Source organism: Dromiciops gliroides, chromosome 1, assembly GCF_019393635.1.
Source record: "Dromiciops gliroides isolate mDroGli1 chromosome 1, mDroGli1.pri, whole genome shotgun sequence".
NCBI classification, from domain to species: Eukaryota; Metazoa; Chordata; class Mammalia; order Microbiotheria; family Microbiotheriidae; genus Dromiciops; species Dromiciops gliroides.
The window spans coordinates 59,711,698-59,730,455 of record NC_057861.1 but is presented as its reverse complement, the minus strand read 5'-3'; the positions used below and the strand labels follow the sequence as shown (position 1 = coordinate 59,730,455).

Here is an 18,758-nt window from a genome sequence, read left to right as displayed (position 1 = left end):
AGGAATTTTGATCTTTGACAATTCTTTTATAGTTAGTTCTATTATTTTCTCTGAAATTAGGTTATTTAAGATCTCTATTTGGTCCTCTGTCTGTTTGGATGTTTTATACTTCTGAAGATATTTTTCTATTTGTTTTATATTTTGGGGTTTTTTTAAGCATATAACAGCACATATTAGGGATTCTGATTATTCTTTTTGTTTTTTCTGGTTTTGTGGTGGATTTGCCTTATTCACATTTTGTTGATTTCATTTTCCACCCTCATTATTTTAATAAGATTGCCTAAAAGTTTATCAATTTTATTAGTCTTTTCAAAGAAGCTGCTTTTAATTTTATGTAGTTTTTTATAAATTTGGAGGGTTCTAATTTATTTCTCTCCTAGCCTTAAATATTTAATTTTATGTTTTTAAAGTTTATTTCTATTTGTTGCCCTTCTAAGTTTTAAATATATATTCAATTCATTATTCCTTTTTTCTATTTTGTTAATATGTATTTATATCTACATCCTAGAAATTTTGGTATGTTGTTACATTATTAACATTTTTCTTTAAGATTATTATTGATTATTTCTATGATTTATTCATGGAGGTATACATTAATTAGGATTTTGTTGTTAAGTCTCTACATATGTCTCTGTCTAGCTTTCAGTCCCTGAACTTGTCCCTTTTTATTGTGTTATGGTCCATAGTAGAGGTTTTTTCTACTACTTTTTTACATTTGTTTACAATATCTCTTTGCCCAAATATACAGTTAATTTTTTTCTTCCTTCCTTCCTTCCTTCCTTCCTTCCTTCCTTCCTTCCTTCCTTCCTTCCTTCCTTCCTTCCTTCCTTTCTTTCTTTCTTTCTTTCTTTCTTTCAGGGCAATGAGAATTAAGTGACTTGTCCAGGGTAACACAGCTAGTAAGTGTCAAGTGTCTGAGGCCAGATTTGAACTCAAGTTCTCCTGAATCCAGGGCCAGTGCTTTATCCACTGTGCCACTATAGTTAATTTTTGTAAAAGTTTCAAGTAGTACTGAGATGTCATAATTTTTTAGCTCTAGTTTCTCCAGAAATTTGTACAGTTCTATATTTTATCTCTCTCTATCTTTTACCTTCCTATTAGACTTAGCCAGAACTGAGAGACACTGAAATATCCAGGCACTATAGTGTTTTTGTCTGTGTTATTATGTAACTGTCTTTGTCTTCTTCTAGTTCAGTTCATATATCCTATATGAATTTATATGCTAAGGTATTTTGGGACATACTATTTTAATATTGATATTGGTTTGTTTCTATAGTTCCTTTCAACATAATGTAATTTCCTTTTGTACCTTTTACATTGTGAATGTTTCCTTTTTCTTTGTTTGATAAACTGATTGCAGCTCCTATTTTATTAGCTTGCCGCATAGTAAATTTCTTCCAGCCCCTCATTTTTCTACATTTTATTTCTTTGTTTTTTAAATGTGTTTCCTATATACATATGTGTAATCCTGTATTTTTCAGGGTTTCATTTTCTTATCTAATATGTCATGTTTTTCATTTCATTGGATTAAGCCACTCATATTTAAAGTTGTAAGAATTACATTTACATTTTTCTCTATTTGTCTCTAATGTCTTTCCTAAATTGATATTTTCCCCTTATTCTTTTATAAACACAAGATGGTATTTTCAATTACATTAGCCTAATCTAGTTTATTGCAATTCTATTTCCACCAAATCTTATCCCCTTACTGTCACTCCTCAATTTTTTTGTCTTCACCTTATTTTAGAGTTTTGATTATTAGTTTCTTTTTCTAACTTGCTTTTATCTATTTATTTATTTCTTCCCCTCAGTTAAGTAGTAAAGTAGAATTCTTCTCTCCTCCCCTTCAACTTGTTTTGTTCAATAGATTTTTAATTTTAATTTTCTGTGCCTTCTTACAAAAAAGATTTTTCTTTCATTTTCTTTATAATTTATCTTCCTTTTTGTCTATTCTAGACTTTTTTCCTTTGATTTATGGCCTTTATACTTATTTAATCCTTTTTTAGTTTCTCCATTCCTCATGGAATTAAACTTTTTGAGGTATATTTTTAGGTTTCTTCTAAATATTTTATATGTTGTTACCTTGCAGGTCTTATGCCCTGACCTCCTTAATTTGGATATCTCACTTTTATAAATACCAATTCAGGCTCATGATAGAGAGGATATTGTCAAATGGTAAGAGTTTTCCTACATCCCTGATATCATTCAGTTCATTGTTGACTTTGGTCCTTCCCTTAGACATTTTTTTTTCCATTTCCCTCAAAATCTCCTCCCTTGGTCCATGAGTTCCCCACTCTTCTGAGTGTTAATTGTACACAGGAGCTCTGCTTCTCCTTCTGAGGCAAGATGCCTGAAAATTATACTCATTGTCGCCATCTCCTTTTATAGATTATCTCTTCTCCCAGGGAAACATTCATCAGTAGTACCCTCACACCACTGACATAAAATTTCCCTAGTTCATTCCCCCTTTTTTCTTTCTTCCTTCCTTCCTTCCTTCCTTTCTTTCTTTCTTTCTTTCTTTCTTTCTTTCTTTCTTTCTTTCTTTTATTTTGCAAGGCAATGAGGGTTAAGTGACTTGCCCAGAGTGACACAGCTAGTGCCAAGTGTCTGAGGCTGGATTTGAATTCAGGTCCTCCTGAATCCAGGGCCACTGCTTTATCCACTGTGCCACCTAGCTGCCCCCATTCCCCCTTTTTCAAATCCCTACCATTGCCTCCTCACACATTCTCCTTTAATATTTCTTCTTCCAGAGAGACTACAGGACTTATTCTCCCTTCACTGGTAGGCTTTGACTTGATTAAGATACATCATCTATTTCCCTCTATCTTCTTCACATCCCTTCTTTTGTTCAATCTTCCATTCTGTAATTTTAAATCTAGTCCCACAAAATACTGATTCTTCAGTATATGGGATGTTATGAGGTTTGCTCCATGATGTTTCAGGCCTGTTTATCAACTATTACTTTTACTTGACTTCTGTTTTAACCTTTGTCTCCTCATGTACATTCAGAAAGACATCTTTTTTTTTTTTTTTTAGTAAGGCAATTGGGGTTAAGTGACTTGCCCAGGGTCACACAGCTAGTAAGTGTTAAGTGTCTGAGGTCAGATTTGAACTCAGGTACTCCTGAATCCAGGGCCAGTGCTCTATCCACTGCGCCACCCAGCTGCCCCCAGAAAGACATATTTTACTGAGATCAATTATTATTTGCTTTTGTTATTGTTGTCCTTGGTTTTTATGGTGTCTAAACTTCATATGCTTCTATTGTCTGGCTGTTTGGGAAGCAAATAATTTTTTCAGGTCTGCTTTTCTTTCTATGAACGTTTCCTTGTTATTGATCATCTAACTTCTTTCATTTATATAGACTCAGATTTGTATTTCCAACCAATTAACCTCGCTTTAATTTTTTGGTGAGACTTGCCACCAAAGTTTCAAGTTTTTCTATCCAGAAAATTATTTCTGCTGTGTAGGCCCTAAATTCTTGTTTCACAATTCTCATTTCTCTCTTAAAGCATTCAGAAATATTATGCTATTGTTCTGTGCTCTTTTAGGAGTCCACAAGGTTCTCTAACTAACTGGGCTATGGTGTTTCATTTTCCTTTGTTTTATGATATTTATTCATAGAGGCCTAAAGCAATTTCTTTAATCCAGAGACCAAAATCTCTATTATTAATATCTTCTGTATTGGTTTATTTACTTAGGCACACTTTCTTTCATTCACCTTTCTTCCTCCTGAAATCTCTGGGAATTCGAGTCTTTTTTTTCTTATTTTTCTTATTCCTCACTTTTTGACTCGTTCCCCATGGTGATGGTTTCCTCGGGGACTGGATCTCAAAAACTATCAGCTTCCTAAAACATTGAGGAATCCATGGTTCAGCAACTTTGGTTTTCTGTAACTTTGACTAGAAAAGACTGGTTTCTGATAAATGCTAGGCTCTTTCCCAAAGACTTAAAAGAATGTAACATAGCCTCAAATGTCTTTTCTCTCATCCATCTATTCCTCTGGTCTCTGGCTGAGTTTTGTTGGGGCACAGAATGCTATCATACTGCTATCATAGCCTGAACAACTTTTTGCCCTTTAGATATGAGAGGTACTATGAGCTGGAAAATGCTGTTGAGGATTACCTGTTTGCTCCCATTACATGAGAACATTTTGTTTCCCTCCACTAGAAAGTAAACTTCTTGAAGGCAGGTACTAATTCATCTTAGTCTTTGTATACCTGTTGTCCAACATTGGTTTAGCATAAAGTAGGAATTTAAATGGGAGCTTTGGGATTGTTTTTGTGGAGTAACAGTTAAAGGGACATTTTCCCACTATTTGAGGCACAAGAGGATTGGATATGGAAGAATTTTTATACTGATCATAAATGGAACCAAATAGGCAGGACAATTCGGGAGACTAGGTAGAGTCCTAATCAAGCCCTTTAAATATATTAAAGGCTTCTAATACCTAAGGTGCCAATTTCTATACCAACTTCATAGAAAGAGCCAAATCAAGCATAACATAAAGGTTTTTTATTAAAATAACATAAAAGATCAGAATTGTCATAATTGAAAATAGTAAAGGAAATGCCAGAAAGGTATGCAACACACTTGCTTCTCTTTTCTTTTAAATCTTGCTCCTTACATATCCATGTTCATGACACAGAGTATAGATAACTTATTTACCTTATGTTATAAATAGAATATTATTTTAAATGCTAAGTCATAGAATCATATTGTCTCAGAGATGGAAAGGATATCAGAAATCACTTACTCTGCTCTGTACTTAAGAACCTCATATACAGCAGCATCCTACCAAGAGGTTATTTAGAAGCTCTTTTGTGGGCTTCCAATGATGGGCAGTTTATACCTCTGAAATCTTCCACTCTGCTTTTGGATTGCTCTCCTTTGTTAGTCCTAGCTCAGCCTTTTGATTTCAAACAAAATGTTTAGTCCCTCTTCTAACTCTTCAGATAATTAAGGATTATCATGTTGTCCATTCAATCCCCCCTCACCCCCAAGATTCTCCCTTTTCCAAGATAAATATCTGCAGTCTGTTCAACTAATCCTTGTGTGAAATAGTTTCTAATTTGTAGTTTTCTAATCTTTCTGGTTACCTTCCTCTGGATATATTCTGGTTTGTGAAGATCTTTCCTCAAATATGGTGCTGGGATAGACAACAATGAACTAAACTTTTATCATAGTAGAAGAAAGCAAAATGATGATCGTCCTCATTCTAGACGCTATACATCTTTTCATTAAACTTAAGATCATAGTAGCTTTGTAATATTTATATTTTTATCAAAGTTTAGTAATATGTTTTAATCACTAAAATCCCAGGTCTATTTTTATATGAACTGCTGTCTAGTAACATCACTCCTACCTGGTATTTGTGCTATTGAAATTATAGATCAAAGTGTAATACTTCATGCTTGTCCCTTATTAAATTCAATTCAATTATGTCTATTAGTTTCAACACATTATTCCAACCCGTTGAAATCTTTCTGTGTTCTAATTCTGCTTTTAAAAAAACATGAACTCTTCCTCCAGATTCATGCTACTCACAAATCTGACAAGCATGCCATCTATATCTTCAAAATGCTTAATTAAAATACATACTGAACACAATAGCACCAACGCCCAAGTCCTTTGACACAACAATAGGAACCTCAACCATTTTGACACCAATCCATTGACCTTAGCTCAAACCATGAGCCTGTTTATCTTATACTGTATTTAGCTCTTTCAGAATAGGACAAATGCCACTATAACTTGGATAAACACTGCAAGCCAAGAAGCTTCCCCAGGGCTCCTTTCAATTCATTATTCCTAAGGCTATAGATAAAAGGGTTCAGGGTAGGAGCAACCACTGTATACATCACAATTGCTACCATGTCGTTCTGGGCTGTGTGAGTGGATGTGGGGTTGAAATACACACCAATGATGGTGCCATAAAAAAGACAGACCACAGACAAGTGGGAGCCACAAGTAGAGAAGGCTTTCCATTTCCCATGAGTTGATGAGACCTTCCACACAGCAAGGATAATAGGAGTGTAAGAGACAACAATACATATGAAGGAAATGAACATTACTGGTCCCCCCAATAGAAGAACCAACATTTCACTGACATGGGCATCAGAACATGAGAGTTTTATCAAGGCATTTATGTCACAGAAGAAGTGAGGGATTTTATTATTCATACAGAAGGATAGACGGTCTATAAATATACTATGAACCATTGCAATGAGGTGAGCGGAAACCCAAGGCACAGCCACCAACAGGGCACAAAGGTGTGACGTCATGACTGTGCCGTAGTGTAAAGGGTGACAAACAGCCAGATAGCGGTCATAGGCCATGACAGAGAGGAGGATGCTGTCTGAGCCACCAAAAGCAACATAGAAATACATTTGAGTCAGGCATTCTGGATAAGAGATGGCATTATTCCCTAAGACGTAATTCACCAGCATCTTAGGAACTGTGGTGGAGGTAAAACAGAGATCAAGAAAAGATAGGTTGGAAAGAAAGAAGTACATAGGGGTATGGAGGTGGGAATCAAAACAAATCGCCAAGATGGTGAGCAGGTTTCCCAGTATCCCAATGAAGTACATTACCAGAAACAGTCTGAAGAGGAATTGTTGCTGTTCTGGTTGGTCAGATAGACCCAAAAGGAGAAAATCCAAGACACCTGTTTGATTGCCCATTTCTATGGATCCCTTGAATCAGACAGGAAGAAAAAGAAAATACAATTAAAATATGTTAAAAACACAGAGCTCAAAATGAGTTGGGAATTCCCCAACACACATACCCCAACACCACCCTAGAACAGCCAGGCACCAGGGCCTTTAAGGGCTCTTGGCCCTTGGCTCCCTTCTACTCACCAAACTACCCAGGCCACCAGCCCAGAGGAGCCATTAGTGAGACAGCAAGGCCCTGTGGGTATTATTCTTCTTCCACAACCACTCCCTCAACCCTCACCCTCACCCTCACCCTCACATTCACCATGCATGGGGATAGAAATTAAACCATAGCAGAGTTAGATGGCTAAAGTCAAGCGGTGGTGATTAATGAGTTAAAATTAACTAAGGTTTCTATGGATTTGGGCTTGGACTTGTACTGTTTAACATCAGTGACTTGAATAAAGGTGAATGTCCAAGGTACTCAGCATTTCCAATGCATTCCTCAAGAACAGAGGCTTAGAACAAGCAGTTCTTTTACTAAAATATATATTCCCATACCCTCCAATGCAAGCATTTCTCCAGGCTGCTAAAATACAGTTCAGAAATATAAGGGCAAATAAAAGTCTTCAGTAGGGAGATTAAAAGGCAGCAAATTAAGGAAATTTCCTGGGGTTTCAGAAGCTCTTCACCAAAATTCTTCAAACTGCTTCCTATTCTTGCCCTTAGTCTCAAATCAATCCACAAGGTGACAAAGTTAGTCCAAACTGCTCCAAATTTGCAACACAATTTCCTTATTCAAATAAGTCCTGGCTAGTGTTTTGTTAGTGTGAGGGGTTAACTCAGGCCTCTGCAGTTCCAACAGTTTGCTGATCAACAACCCCAGAAGTGAAATGGGCATTAAAGTCTCATGTGACATATCTGAGAGATTTAGGTAATTTTTAGAGTTTAGCATCTATGAGATACCATAGTGCACAGAGCACTGGGCCTAGAAGCAGGAAGACCCTAGTTCAAATCCAGCCTCAGGCACCTACTAGCTGCACATAACCCTTGGCAGGTCACTTAACCTCAGTTTCCTCAATTGGACAATGGGGATAATAATAGCACCTACCTTGCAAGTTTGTTGTACTTTGAACATTCATTTATTTGTATACATGTTGCTTCCCCTGATCAAGTATAGAATCTTGGAGAGCAGGATTTCTGACTTGATTTCCCTACAACCTAGCACAGCACACACCCCCACATAAAGTGGGTACTTAAAAAATTCGTGGTGACCAAATGAATCACTGAATGCCCCAGTGCTACATGAAGCTTTCCTGGGGGAAACACTTACTGGAGAAATTGTTGTTGATGCTAGAGCCCATGCCCAAGCTCCATCCTCCTTAACCTTCACTCATCCATTCTCTTCCCCCACAAATTCCTGGCTGAGAACTGGTCCATGAAGTTCATTCTTTCCAGAGAAAAGGCAGCTGAGGTTCTGGATAGATTCAGTTTTATCAGGGCCTGTGGGAAGGTCACAGTGGGAAAAGAAAAGGCATTCCCAAGGTTTGGGTTTCTAAGCATTGATTCCCTGAGCACCTTGTTATATGGGAACAAAGAGAGTAAATTGTCCTCCCACCTTTCCTTTCCCCAACTCCCCCTCTGAGACTTTGCACTCAACACTCTTGAGGGAAAAAACTTTGTTACAAGCATTTTAGTTCCCTGAAGTTGCTTAGCTGGAAACTCTTTCAACTAACCAGAGACAAGCATTCTTTGTTCCTCTGATAGAAGGAAAGGTCTGAGTTATATACTTGCCAGGAAAGAACAATGGGCCAAATCTAAACAGCAATCAATCATCTTGTATTTATTAGGTCCTTATTATGTTTTGGGTACTTTGATATCTGTCCACATTTTCTGGTCCAGATGAATTCAAGTTATCTGGCTCACTTCAGCTAGGTTTTCAGGTGATGAAAGAACTGGCATATGGGATTAGGTATTTACTGAAGTGGTATTCATTCTACAGACACTTACATTTGTTAATTAACAACAACAACAGTAGTAATAGTAGTAGTAGCAGCAGCAGTAGTGGTGGTAGTAGTAATAGCTAATATTTATATAGTGAGTATCACATGCCAAGAATTATGTTAAGCACTTTCTAAATCTTATCTCCTTTGATCTCCACAACAACCTTGGGAGGTAGGCACTAATACTATCCACATTTTATAGTTTAGAACAGGACTTCTTACATTTTTTCCCACTCACAACCCCTTTTTGCCTGAGAACTTTTTATGCAACCCTGTGTATATAGGTATATAAAATAAATATATATAAACTTGTACTGTTGCCAAATTTTTCACAACCCCTTATATTCAGTTACTTGACCCTAAATATGGTCGTGACCCACAGTTTAAGAAGCTAGGGTTTAGAAAACTGAGGCAAATAGAGGATAAGTAACTTCCCAAAGGTTACATGGTTAGTAAGTGTCTGAGAACAGATTTCACTCAAGTCTTCCAGACTCCAGACAAGCTGCCTCCCCCATAGAATGTAAATTCTTTGAAAGCAATGTGGAAGGTGAATTTTGAAGAGAACTTAACTGACTCCCTGTTGTCTTGTATCTACTATTTTCCTTTTTGTGTGTATGTGATGCCTCTTTGACACTACTGAATATCTTCTTTAATCTCTCTGTCTTAATCACTTTAAGACTACGAAAGGAAATTCAGAAGACCTCAATAGTTCAAGATAGTTCCCCTCTTCTCTTTAGCCTAACTATAAAAGCTAGTAGAACCTTAACAAATACATACAGACTGACTTAATGAATCAGGGACTGCTTTCTTTGATCTCTTATAAATGCCTCTGTTAACAAGGACATATTTTTCCCTCCATAATAAGTGATAAGTAACCCCTTTTTCTTCTATTAAATACTCTTTCCTGCCTCCCTGCTATACCTGCTCTTATCAAAATTGCTTTGTAAAAAGCCACCATTCGGGGGCAGCTAGGTGGATAAAGCACTGGCCCTGGATTCAGGAGGACCTGAATTTAAATCCAGTCTCAGACACTTGACCCTTGCTAGCTGTGTGGCTCTGGGCAAGTCACTTAACCCTCATTGCCCCACCCCCCAAAAAAGCCACTATTCTCTCTATCTCATGTAGCTCAGGAGGAAAGGGAATGTGTGTTATGTATATATGTATGTATATATACATATACAAAATATATACATACTTAAGTACATAGTCATTTGTACATATGTATGTGATCTGCAGAATTGTGAGACACATATGTCCATCACCTATTGATGATGTGATGCACTCTTGAGTGAATAAACTGCTGTTTCTCTGTCTCTCAGTATCCTATGCTGGCTCATTTGGACAGTAACTAGAAAGGACCCTGAATATTCTTGTAATAACAGAGATTGTTTCATTATTTGTTACTGTATCCCTGGGGACTAGCACAGTTCCTGGGACATAGTAGATTTTAATATATGTTTGTTGAATGACTGTTTCATGGGATTGTTGCTCCATTGTCAGTAGTATATGAGAAATGAGGGGAAATAGCTGTCCCAAGTCTCTCTCTCCCAGGGCTTCCCCTCCCATGTACACCAAAGAACCTAGTACCTGGCCAGATCAACTCCTTGGAAATACTTGGAAGCAAGAGGGCTCCAAGTCTAACACAGAAACATGGGCCAAGATATAAACCTTGCCTTCCATCCCAATGTATTATGTCTGTAGTCTTTGTGATCTTAATAGCGGGAAAAGAGCTATTCAGAGGAAGCAATGGAAAGACTTTGGAGGGACAAGAAGTGAGGATGTGGATATCTTTTTGACTGGCTGCCCAGTGTTGGGGGAAAATTTTGTAGCAAAAGATGCTAGTGCAAGGGTTTTTAACCCAAGGTCAGTGTAATTTTTTTATGTTTTGATAACTATATGTTAACAAAATTGGTTTATTTTTTCATTTTATGTATTTCTTAGTCTCTTAATATGTTATTCTGAGAAGAGGTGCATAGATTTCACCTAAATGCCAAAGGGATCCATGACAAAGAAACAGAACAAAACCTTAAACATGATTCTGGGTAAGGTTCTTTAGAAGTCTAAAATTCTCTGGGTTCTAATCAATCGAGGAACACATATGAAACACCTACTATGTGCCAAGTATGGTGCTAAGCACTGGGGATACAAAGAAAGGCCAAAACCTGGGGAGAAATTATAGTAGTCTCAAGTCCCTTTTCCTTGCCAATAGACCAGAGAACCAAGAACCTGGTTACATCCACCCATTTGGAAGCACCAAGAAGGAGGCAGCTGGGTAGATAGAGTGCTGGATCTGGAGTTAGGAAGACCCGAGTTCAACTACCACCTTGGACACTTACTAGCTGTGTGACCCTAGGCAAGTCATTTAATGTCTCTGCCTTGGTTTCCTTAACTGTAAAATGAAGGTAATAAAAGCACCTGCCTCCCAGGATTGTTGTGAGGATCAAATGAGAATATTTTTAGAAGTACCTGGCACATAGTAGGTACTACATAGATACTAGCTATTATTATGGAAAAGGAAGATTCCAAGGGTAGCCCAGGGACATGTGTCAAGATAAAAGTCTTGCTGTGCTTCTGAATAGATAGATAGACAGGTAAGTAGATAGATATATGTATATATGTACATGTGTATATGTATCTGTCTTCTGTCTTTGTCTCTATTTCTCTCTCTCTCTCTCTCTGTCTCTGTTTTTGTCTCCATCTGTTTCTCCTTTTCTCTCTCATTGCCCATTTCTCCAGTGGTTCAGAAAACAGTTTATGGTAGGAAACTTTAGTTAAGAGATTCTTAACCTGGTATGAGTGTATTTGATTTCTTAAAATATATATTTGGATAATTATATTTGGATATAAATGTTTTATAATTCCTTAGCTTTATTTTATATGTTTAAACACATTATACTGAGAACAAAGCCATATACTTCACCAGACTCCCAAAGGATTCCATGATACATACAAGATGGAAAACCTCTGCCCAGGAGAACAAAACCTTGACTACGATTCTGGGTTCACTCCAGTCCATCATCCATTCAACTGCCAAAGTGATTTTCCTAAAGCATAGTTCTGAAAAACAAAAATAACCTAAAGCATAGGTCTGACTATGTCACTACAATGATCAACAAACTCCAGTGGCTCCCTGTCACCTCTAGGATCAAATACAAAATCCTCTGACATTAAAAGTCCTTTAAAACCTAATTCTTTGCTACCTTTGCAGTCTTCTTACACCTTACATCTTCTAACTTATCCCCATTATATATAATGCTTGCACTCCCAATAAGAACAGGGGTGAAACAGGGATATTAAAATGTTAAACTATTTACAGTCCTACATAGGAAGATGATACTTGTAAGTCATAAGAACTGTCTCATTATTAGGGCATTGGAAGGAGTATATATAGACAGAGAAAACAGGTGTGAATTGACTATGAAAGGATGATATCTAAAAAAATAAAATCAAGGGATGAGAGAGGAATGCACTGAGAGAAAGGGGAAGTGAGAGTGGCATGGGGTAAATTATCTCACATAAAAGATGCAAGAAAAAGCTTTTTATAGTGGAGGGGGAAATAGGAAAGATCATAGAGAGCAAGTGAACCTTACTCTCAACAGAATTGGCTCAAAGGGGGAATAATATTCGTTCTCAATTGGGTATAGAAATGTATCTTACCCTGCAGGAAATTAGGAGGGGAAATGGATAAGAGAAGAGGGGAAGGGGCACAGTGATAGAAAGGAAAGTATATTGGAGGAGGGTTAGCTAGAAGCAAAACACTTTTGAGGAGAGATAGGGTGAAAGGAGAGAGAGAATAAAATAAATAGGATGTAGGGAAATATAATTGGCAATAGTAACTGTGAAGAAAATTTTGAAGCTAGTTTCTCTGATAAAGGCATCATTTCTCAAATATATAGAGAACTGAGTCAAATTTATAAAAGTAAGAGCCATTCCCCAATTGACAAATGATCAAAAGATATGAAGTTTTAAGATGAAGTAATCAAAGCTATCTATAGCGATATGAAAAAGATACTTTAACTCACCACTGATTGGAGACAGGCAAATTAAAACAATTCTGAGGTATTACTTCATACCTATTAGATAAGCTAATAGAACAGAACAGGAAAATGACAAATATTAGAAGGGATATGGGAAAAATGAGACAATGAACTGTTGGTGGAGTTGTAAACTGATTCTAACATTATGTAGATCAATTTGGAACTATGCCTAAAGGGCTGTAAAACTATTCATATCCTTTGACCTAGCAATACCACTACTAAGTTTATTTATTTCCAAAAAGAGATTTTTAAAAAAGGAAAAGAACCTTATATGTACAAAAATATTTATAGCAGCTCTTTTTTGTGGTGGCAAAGAATTGGAAATTGAGGTGATGTCCATCAATTGGTGAATAGCTGAACAAATTATGGTATAATTATGATGAAATACTGTTGTGCTATAAGAAGTGATGAGCAGGATGCTCTTAGGAAAACCTGGAAAGACTTACATGATTGGATACAAAGTGAAATGTACTGTGTACAAGGTAACAGCAATATTGTACAATGATCAGCTGTGAATGACTAGCTATTCTTAGCAATGCAGTGATCCAGGACAATTCTGAAGGACTTAAGATAAAAAATGTTATCCATCCTCAGAAAAAGAATTGATAATGTCTGAATACATATTGAAACATACTTTTTTACTTTCTTTCTCTTGGGTGTTTTATATCTATGTTTTCCTTTCACAACATTCCTAATATGGACATTTTTGCATGACTACACATGTATAACCTATATCAAATTGTCTTCTCAATGTGGTAGAAGGGAGTAAGGAGGAGAATTTGGAATTCAAAGTTTTTAAAAAGGAATGTTAAAATTTGTTTTTACATGTAATTGGGGGAAAATAAAGTACTAAATAAATTTTAAAAGAATTATCATGACTTATGATAAAAGATATTTTACTTCTTTTGTAGAGAAGTGGGCAGGGGAAGCAGGAATGGAAGATGCTTCATATGTTTAATGGCAAAGTCTTGGTTTCACAAAATTACAACATTTCAAGGCTAGAAAGAACTTCAGAAACCATGAAGTCCAATCAATACCCTCAGTGGAACCCCCATTTTAAAAATACCCAACTAGAAGTCATCTAGCCTCGGCTTAATAACCCTCTATGAAGGGGACCACACTACCTGCTAAGCTAATACATTCTACTTTGAGATAGCTGTAATTGTTTTCAGTGACATCAAGCCTTAATTTGCCTCTTTGCAACTTCCACACTTTGACACTGTGGTTCTACCCTTTATACATATTTTCTATTGACTTAGTCATGTTTATGGTATTTTCCCTGATAAAATGTAACCCTAGAACACCATCCTCTGCACACTCACATAGTGAGTGCTTGATAAATGCATGTTGAAAAAATGAATAAATTAATACCCCCAAACCACCAGTGCTGGATGAAGCCTTCAGGGGTGGGGCAGGGTGGGGTGGGGGCACACTTACCAAAGAAGTTGCTGCTAATGCTAAAAAGTATACCAAAACATCAGGCTCCTTGGCCTTCCCTGACAATCTCTCTTCAAATCCACAAATTCTTCTTTTTTAAAAAAAAAAAAATTTGTTTTATTTTTGTCTTGCTGGGCAATGAGAGTTAAGTGAGTTGCCCAGGATCACACAACTAGTAAGGGTCCAGTGTCTGAGGCCGGATTTGAATTCAGGTCCTCCTGAATCCAGGGCCAGTGCTTAATCCACTGCACCACCTAGCTGCTCCTAAGCCCACAAATTCTTGACTGACAACTGGACCGTGACTCACTTTCTTTCAAGGGAAGAGTCAGCTGAAGTATTGGATAGATCATGTTTTATCAGGGCCTTTGGGAAGAGTATACTGGGAAGATAGAAGGACTTCCCAGGGTTCTGGCTTCTATGAATGGATTCCCTGAGCACCTTGTCAGACGGGAAAAAAAACAGGTTCAATGGCCCTCTCCCCTCCCTCCTTTCTTGGCCCAACTCTAGCTCTGTGAATTTATACTCAATACTCTCTTTTTTTTTTTTTGCAGGGCAATGAGGGTTAAGTGACTTGCCCAGGGTCACACAGCTAGAACGTGTCAAGTGTTTGAGGTCAGATTTGAACTCAGTTCCTCCTGAATCCAGGGCTGGTGCTCTATCCACTGCGCCACCTAGCTGCCCCCGTACACTCAATATTCTTGAGGGAAAGAACTTTGTAAAGGAGAATTTTAGTTCTTTTCTGAAGTTTGATTTTCTCTAAACACTTTCAGCTAACCAGAGACAAGTATCCCTTGCTCCTCTGCTGGAAGAGAAGGCCCCACTTGTCCCACTAGAATGATGAGCCAAATCGAATAAACAACCAATAGTCATTCAATAAGTGGGTGCTTGTTATATGCCAGGTATAAAGTTAGGCTCTGAGGATATCTGTCCACGTGTCTTGGTCCAGATGAATTCAAGTTATCTGGCACAGTTCAACTATATCTTCAGGTAATCAAAGAACTGGCACATGGGATTACTTCTTGCATTAATTAGTATTCTCGAATTAAATACTATTAATATTCTGTTTATGCTTTTATGGGTACTTGCCTCTCCCATAGTATATGAACTCCTTGAAGGCAGGGGTGATTCATTCTTATAGTATACTCAGTTCTTAGCAAGCACCTGACACATCGCAAATATTTAATGTATGCTTGTTGAATGATTATTTGTTGAGATTACTGAGCCACTGCCTGTAGTATATGACAGGTGGGGAGAAATAATAGCAGTTTCAAGTGCTTTTTCCCTGCCAATACAGCCCAGAGGACCTGGAACCTGGTTGGGTCAACCCATTTGAAGCACCATGAAGAGACAGCTGAGTCGTTTATCACGTAGTGCTGGGTCTGGACTCAGGGAGACCTAAGTTCAACTACCACCTCAGAACTTACCGTGACTCTGGGCAAGTGCATTTAATGTCTCTGCCTCAGTTTCTTCAACTGTAAAATGAAGATAATAATAGTACCTACCTCCCAGAATTGTTGTGAGGATCAAATGAGATAATATTTTTAAATTACCTGGCACATAGTAGGTGCTATATAAATACTAGGTATTATTGTGAAAGAGGAAAACTCCAAGGGTAGCCCAGAGACATGTGCCAATATAAAAGTCTTGTCTAGTTTCTGAATAGAGAGAGAGAGAGGGGTGTGTGTGTGTATGTATGTGTATATATATATACACATATATATATATATTTGTGTATATGTGTATACATTTCTCTCTTTCTATGTGTTTGTGTGTCACTGTCTATCTGTCCAATAATTCAGAAAACAGTTTATAGCAGGAGGCTGTAGTCCAGGGATTTGTAACCTGGGATCAGTGTATTTGGGATTTTTTTAATATATTGATATTTCATAATTCCACACATGTATCTTATATATTTAAACACATTATACTGAGAAAGGGACTATATGCTTCACCAGACAGTCAAGAGATTCCAGAATACACACAAGATGAAAAAGCCTGTGTCCTAGGAGAACAAAGCTTTGACTCTCATTCTGGGTTCACTGTAGTCCATCTTCCATTCAGCTGCCAAAGTGATTTTCCTAAAGCATATGTCCGACCATATCACTTGAGTAACCAACAAACTCCAGTGGCCTTCTGTCTCCTCTAGGATCAAATATGAAATTCTCTGGCATTAAAAGTCCTTCATAATTTAATCCCCTGCTACCTTTACAATCTTTTTACACCTTATATCTTTGATGTACTCTTTGATCCAATGACACTGGCCTCCTTGCCATTACCTGAATTAAACAGTCTGGACATTTTCTTTGATTGTCCCCCATGCTTCGTCTCCATCTCCCGGCTTCCCTGGATTCTTTCTACTCCCAACTAAAATCTTACCTTCTAGAGAAAACATTTCCCAATGCCTCTTAATTCTACCACTTTCCCTCTCATGATTATCTTCTCTTTATCCTATATATCATTTTTCTTTACACACATGTGCTGCTAAGGGAGTTCACTTAAAGTGACCATTTTGCTATTTAGCTGAGGTATGAATGGCATCAGGTTAAGGAGCACTGGGAAATGAAAGAAACTAACTTTCTCCCTTTTCCACAGCACCCAGGCTGAAGTACATGCTTGTGACCCTTTTGGCCAGTGAATCCTCTCAGTCTTTAATATATTTCAAGGGTAATTCAAGTCAATAAGCATTTTCAATAAGTTTTTATTGATGTGTTTAGCTTATTTAGATCACTATAATTTCCTCCAAAATCTCTTCCAGAGAAATATTCCTTAAAATAAAGAATATTTTTTAAAAACAAAGGAAAAAAGAGAAAAGAAAAAAATCAACATAAATGATCAATGCTTCAAAAAATTTGAAAAGATATTCAATGAAACACATATGAAGACTTCTCACCTGTAAAAAGTGGTATTTGAGAATGTCTTCTCATCCCTCTTCTTTCAAGCATAGTTGTTCCTAATAATTTTCCAACAATTATTTTTCATTTCTGTGTGATTACTTTTTCCTTTACATTTTTAGAGTTGTAGTATATGTTTTCTGTATTCTGATTTACTTCGTTCTCCATTAGTTTATGTAGATCTTTCCATAATTCTCTGTATTTATTACATTCATCATTTTTACAGCACATTAATATTTCATTACATTCGCGTACTACAATTTCTTTAGCTATTTCCCAGTTAAAAGGCATTTACTTTTGTTTCCAATTCTCTGCTGTTGTAGAAAGGAGATACACACATAAACATATATGTGTATGTGTGTATATATATGTATACATATATGTGTCTATGTCTCTATGTATACAGAGAGAGAGAGAGAGAGAGAGAGAGAGAGAGAGAGAGAGAGAGAGGAGATTGAGAGATTGGTGTAAATTGGGATTATCCAGCCCCCTTAAGGTATAAGATTAAAGATGGAATCTCTGGGTTAAAGGATCTGGATATTTTAGTCATTTTTTATTTCCATAATTCTAAATTGTTTTCTAAAATTGTTATACTGATTGAAAGCTCCACCAACAATGCACCACTGGGTCCATCTTCCCCAAACACTGACTATTCCTATCTTCTGAAATCTTTGTCAATTTGTAGAATCTGAGGTAAAAGATCAGGGTTGTTTTGATTTGCATTTTTCTTATTAGTTACAATTTAGAGCATTCCTTCATGTGGTTGTTAATAGTTTATAATTTTTCTTTTGAGAACTAATTGTTCATATCATTTGACATCTATTGGGAAATATATATATATGCATGTGTGTATATGAATATGTATACACACACATACAAATATGTGTGTCTGTGTATGTATGTCAGCTTTTTATATATCTCGGATAATAAACTCTTTTCAGAGAATCTTTGTACAAATTGTTTCCCAGTCACCTGCTTCTATTCTTATCCTCGGGATGTCAATTTTGTCTATATAAAAGCTTTTCAGGTTCATGTATTCAAAGTTATCTATTTTATCTTTTGCAATTACCTCTACATGATGTTTACTTAAGAATATATCTCCTAGGCAGCTAGAGGGCACAGTGGATAGAGCATCGGCCCTGGATTCAGGAGGACCTAAGTTCAAATCCGGCCACAGACACTTGACACTTACTAGCTGTGTGACCCTGGGCAAGTCACTTAACCCCAATTGCCTCACAAAACAAACAAACAAACAAACAAACAAACAAAAGAATATATCTCCTACCCATAGCCATGTGAAATATATAACCTGTTTTCTTCTAATATTTTTATACTATAATCTTTAATATTAAAGTCACTTATCCATTTAGAATGTACTGTGGAATATGACGAAATGAGGTATTGGGCTAAGCCTACACTCTGCCAGAATACTTTTTAGTTTACCTAGAAGTTTTTAGGGTTATTTTTTTTTAATCACACTGGGGAAAAAAATCACACAGGGAGTTTTTCTCAAGTAATTTAGGTTTTCCAGTGTATCAAACACTGGGCAAATGAGTTCTTTTATTTCTGATTCTCTTTTGTCTAAGTGCTTCTCTTGATTTACCTCTCTGGTTTTTAGACAATATCAGATGGTTGCGATAAATTGTGCTTTCTTCGAAGAGTTTGATGTCTAGAAGTGCTATTTCTCCTTCATCTCTAACTCTTTCCATCATCACCCAACATTTGAGACTTTTTATA

The 18,758-nt window shown here is 36.7% G+C and overlaps 1 protein-coding gene across 1 annotated transcript in view; it reads right to left on the bottom strand.

The window, feature by feature from the left end:
* LOC122745145 (olfactory receptor 1361-like) overlaps nt 1-6,680 on the bottom strand; it is a 33,279-nt gene extending 26,599 nt beyond the window's left edge. Inside the window, exons 1-2 of the mRNA XM_043990404.1 lie at nt 5,764-6,680; nt 4,754-4,773 (exon numbers count right to left, since the gene is read on the bottom strand). Of these exons, the coding sequence (XP_043846339.1) occupies nt 4,754-4,773; nt 5,764-6,680 (937 nt within the window). The remainder of the gene's footprint in view (nt 1-4,753; nt 4,774-5,763) is intronic.
* Nucleotides 6,681-18,758: the final 12,078 nt, after the last annotated feature.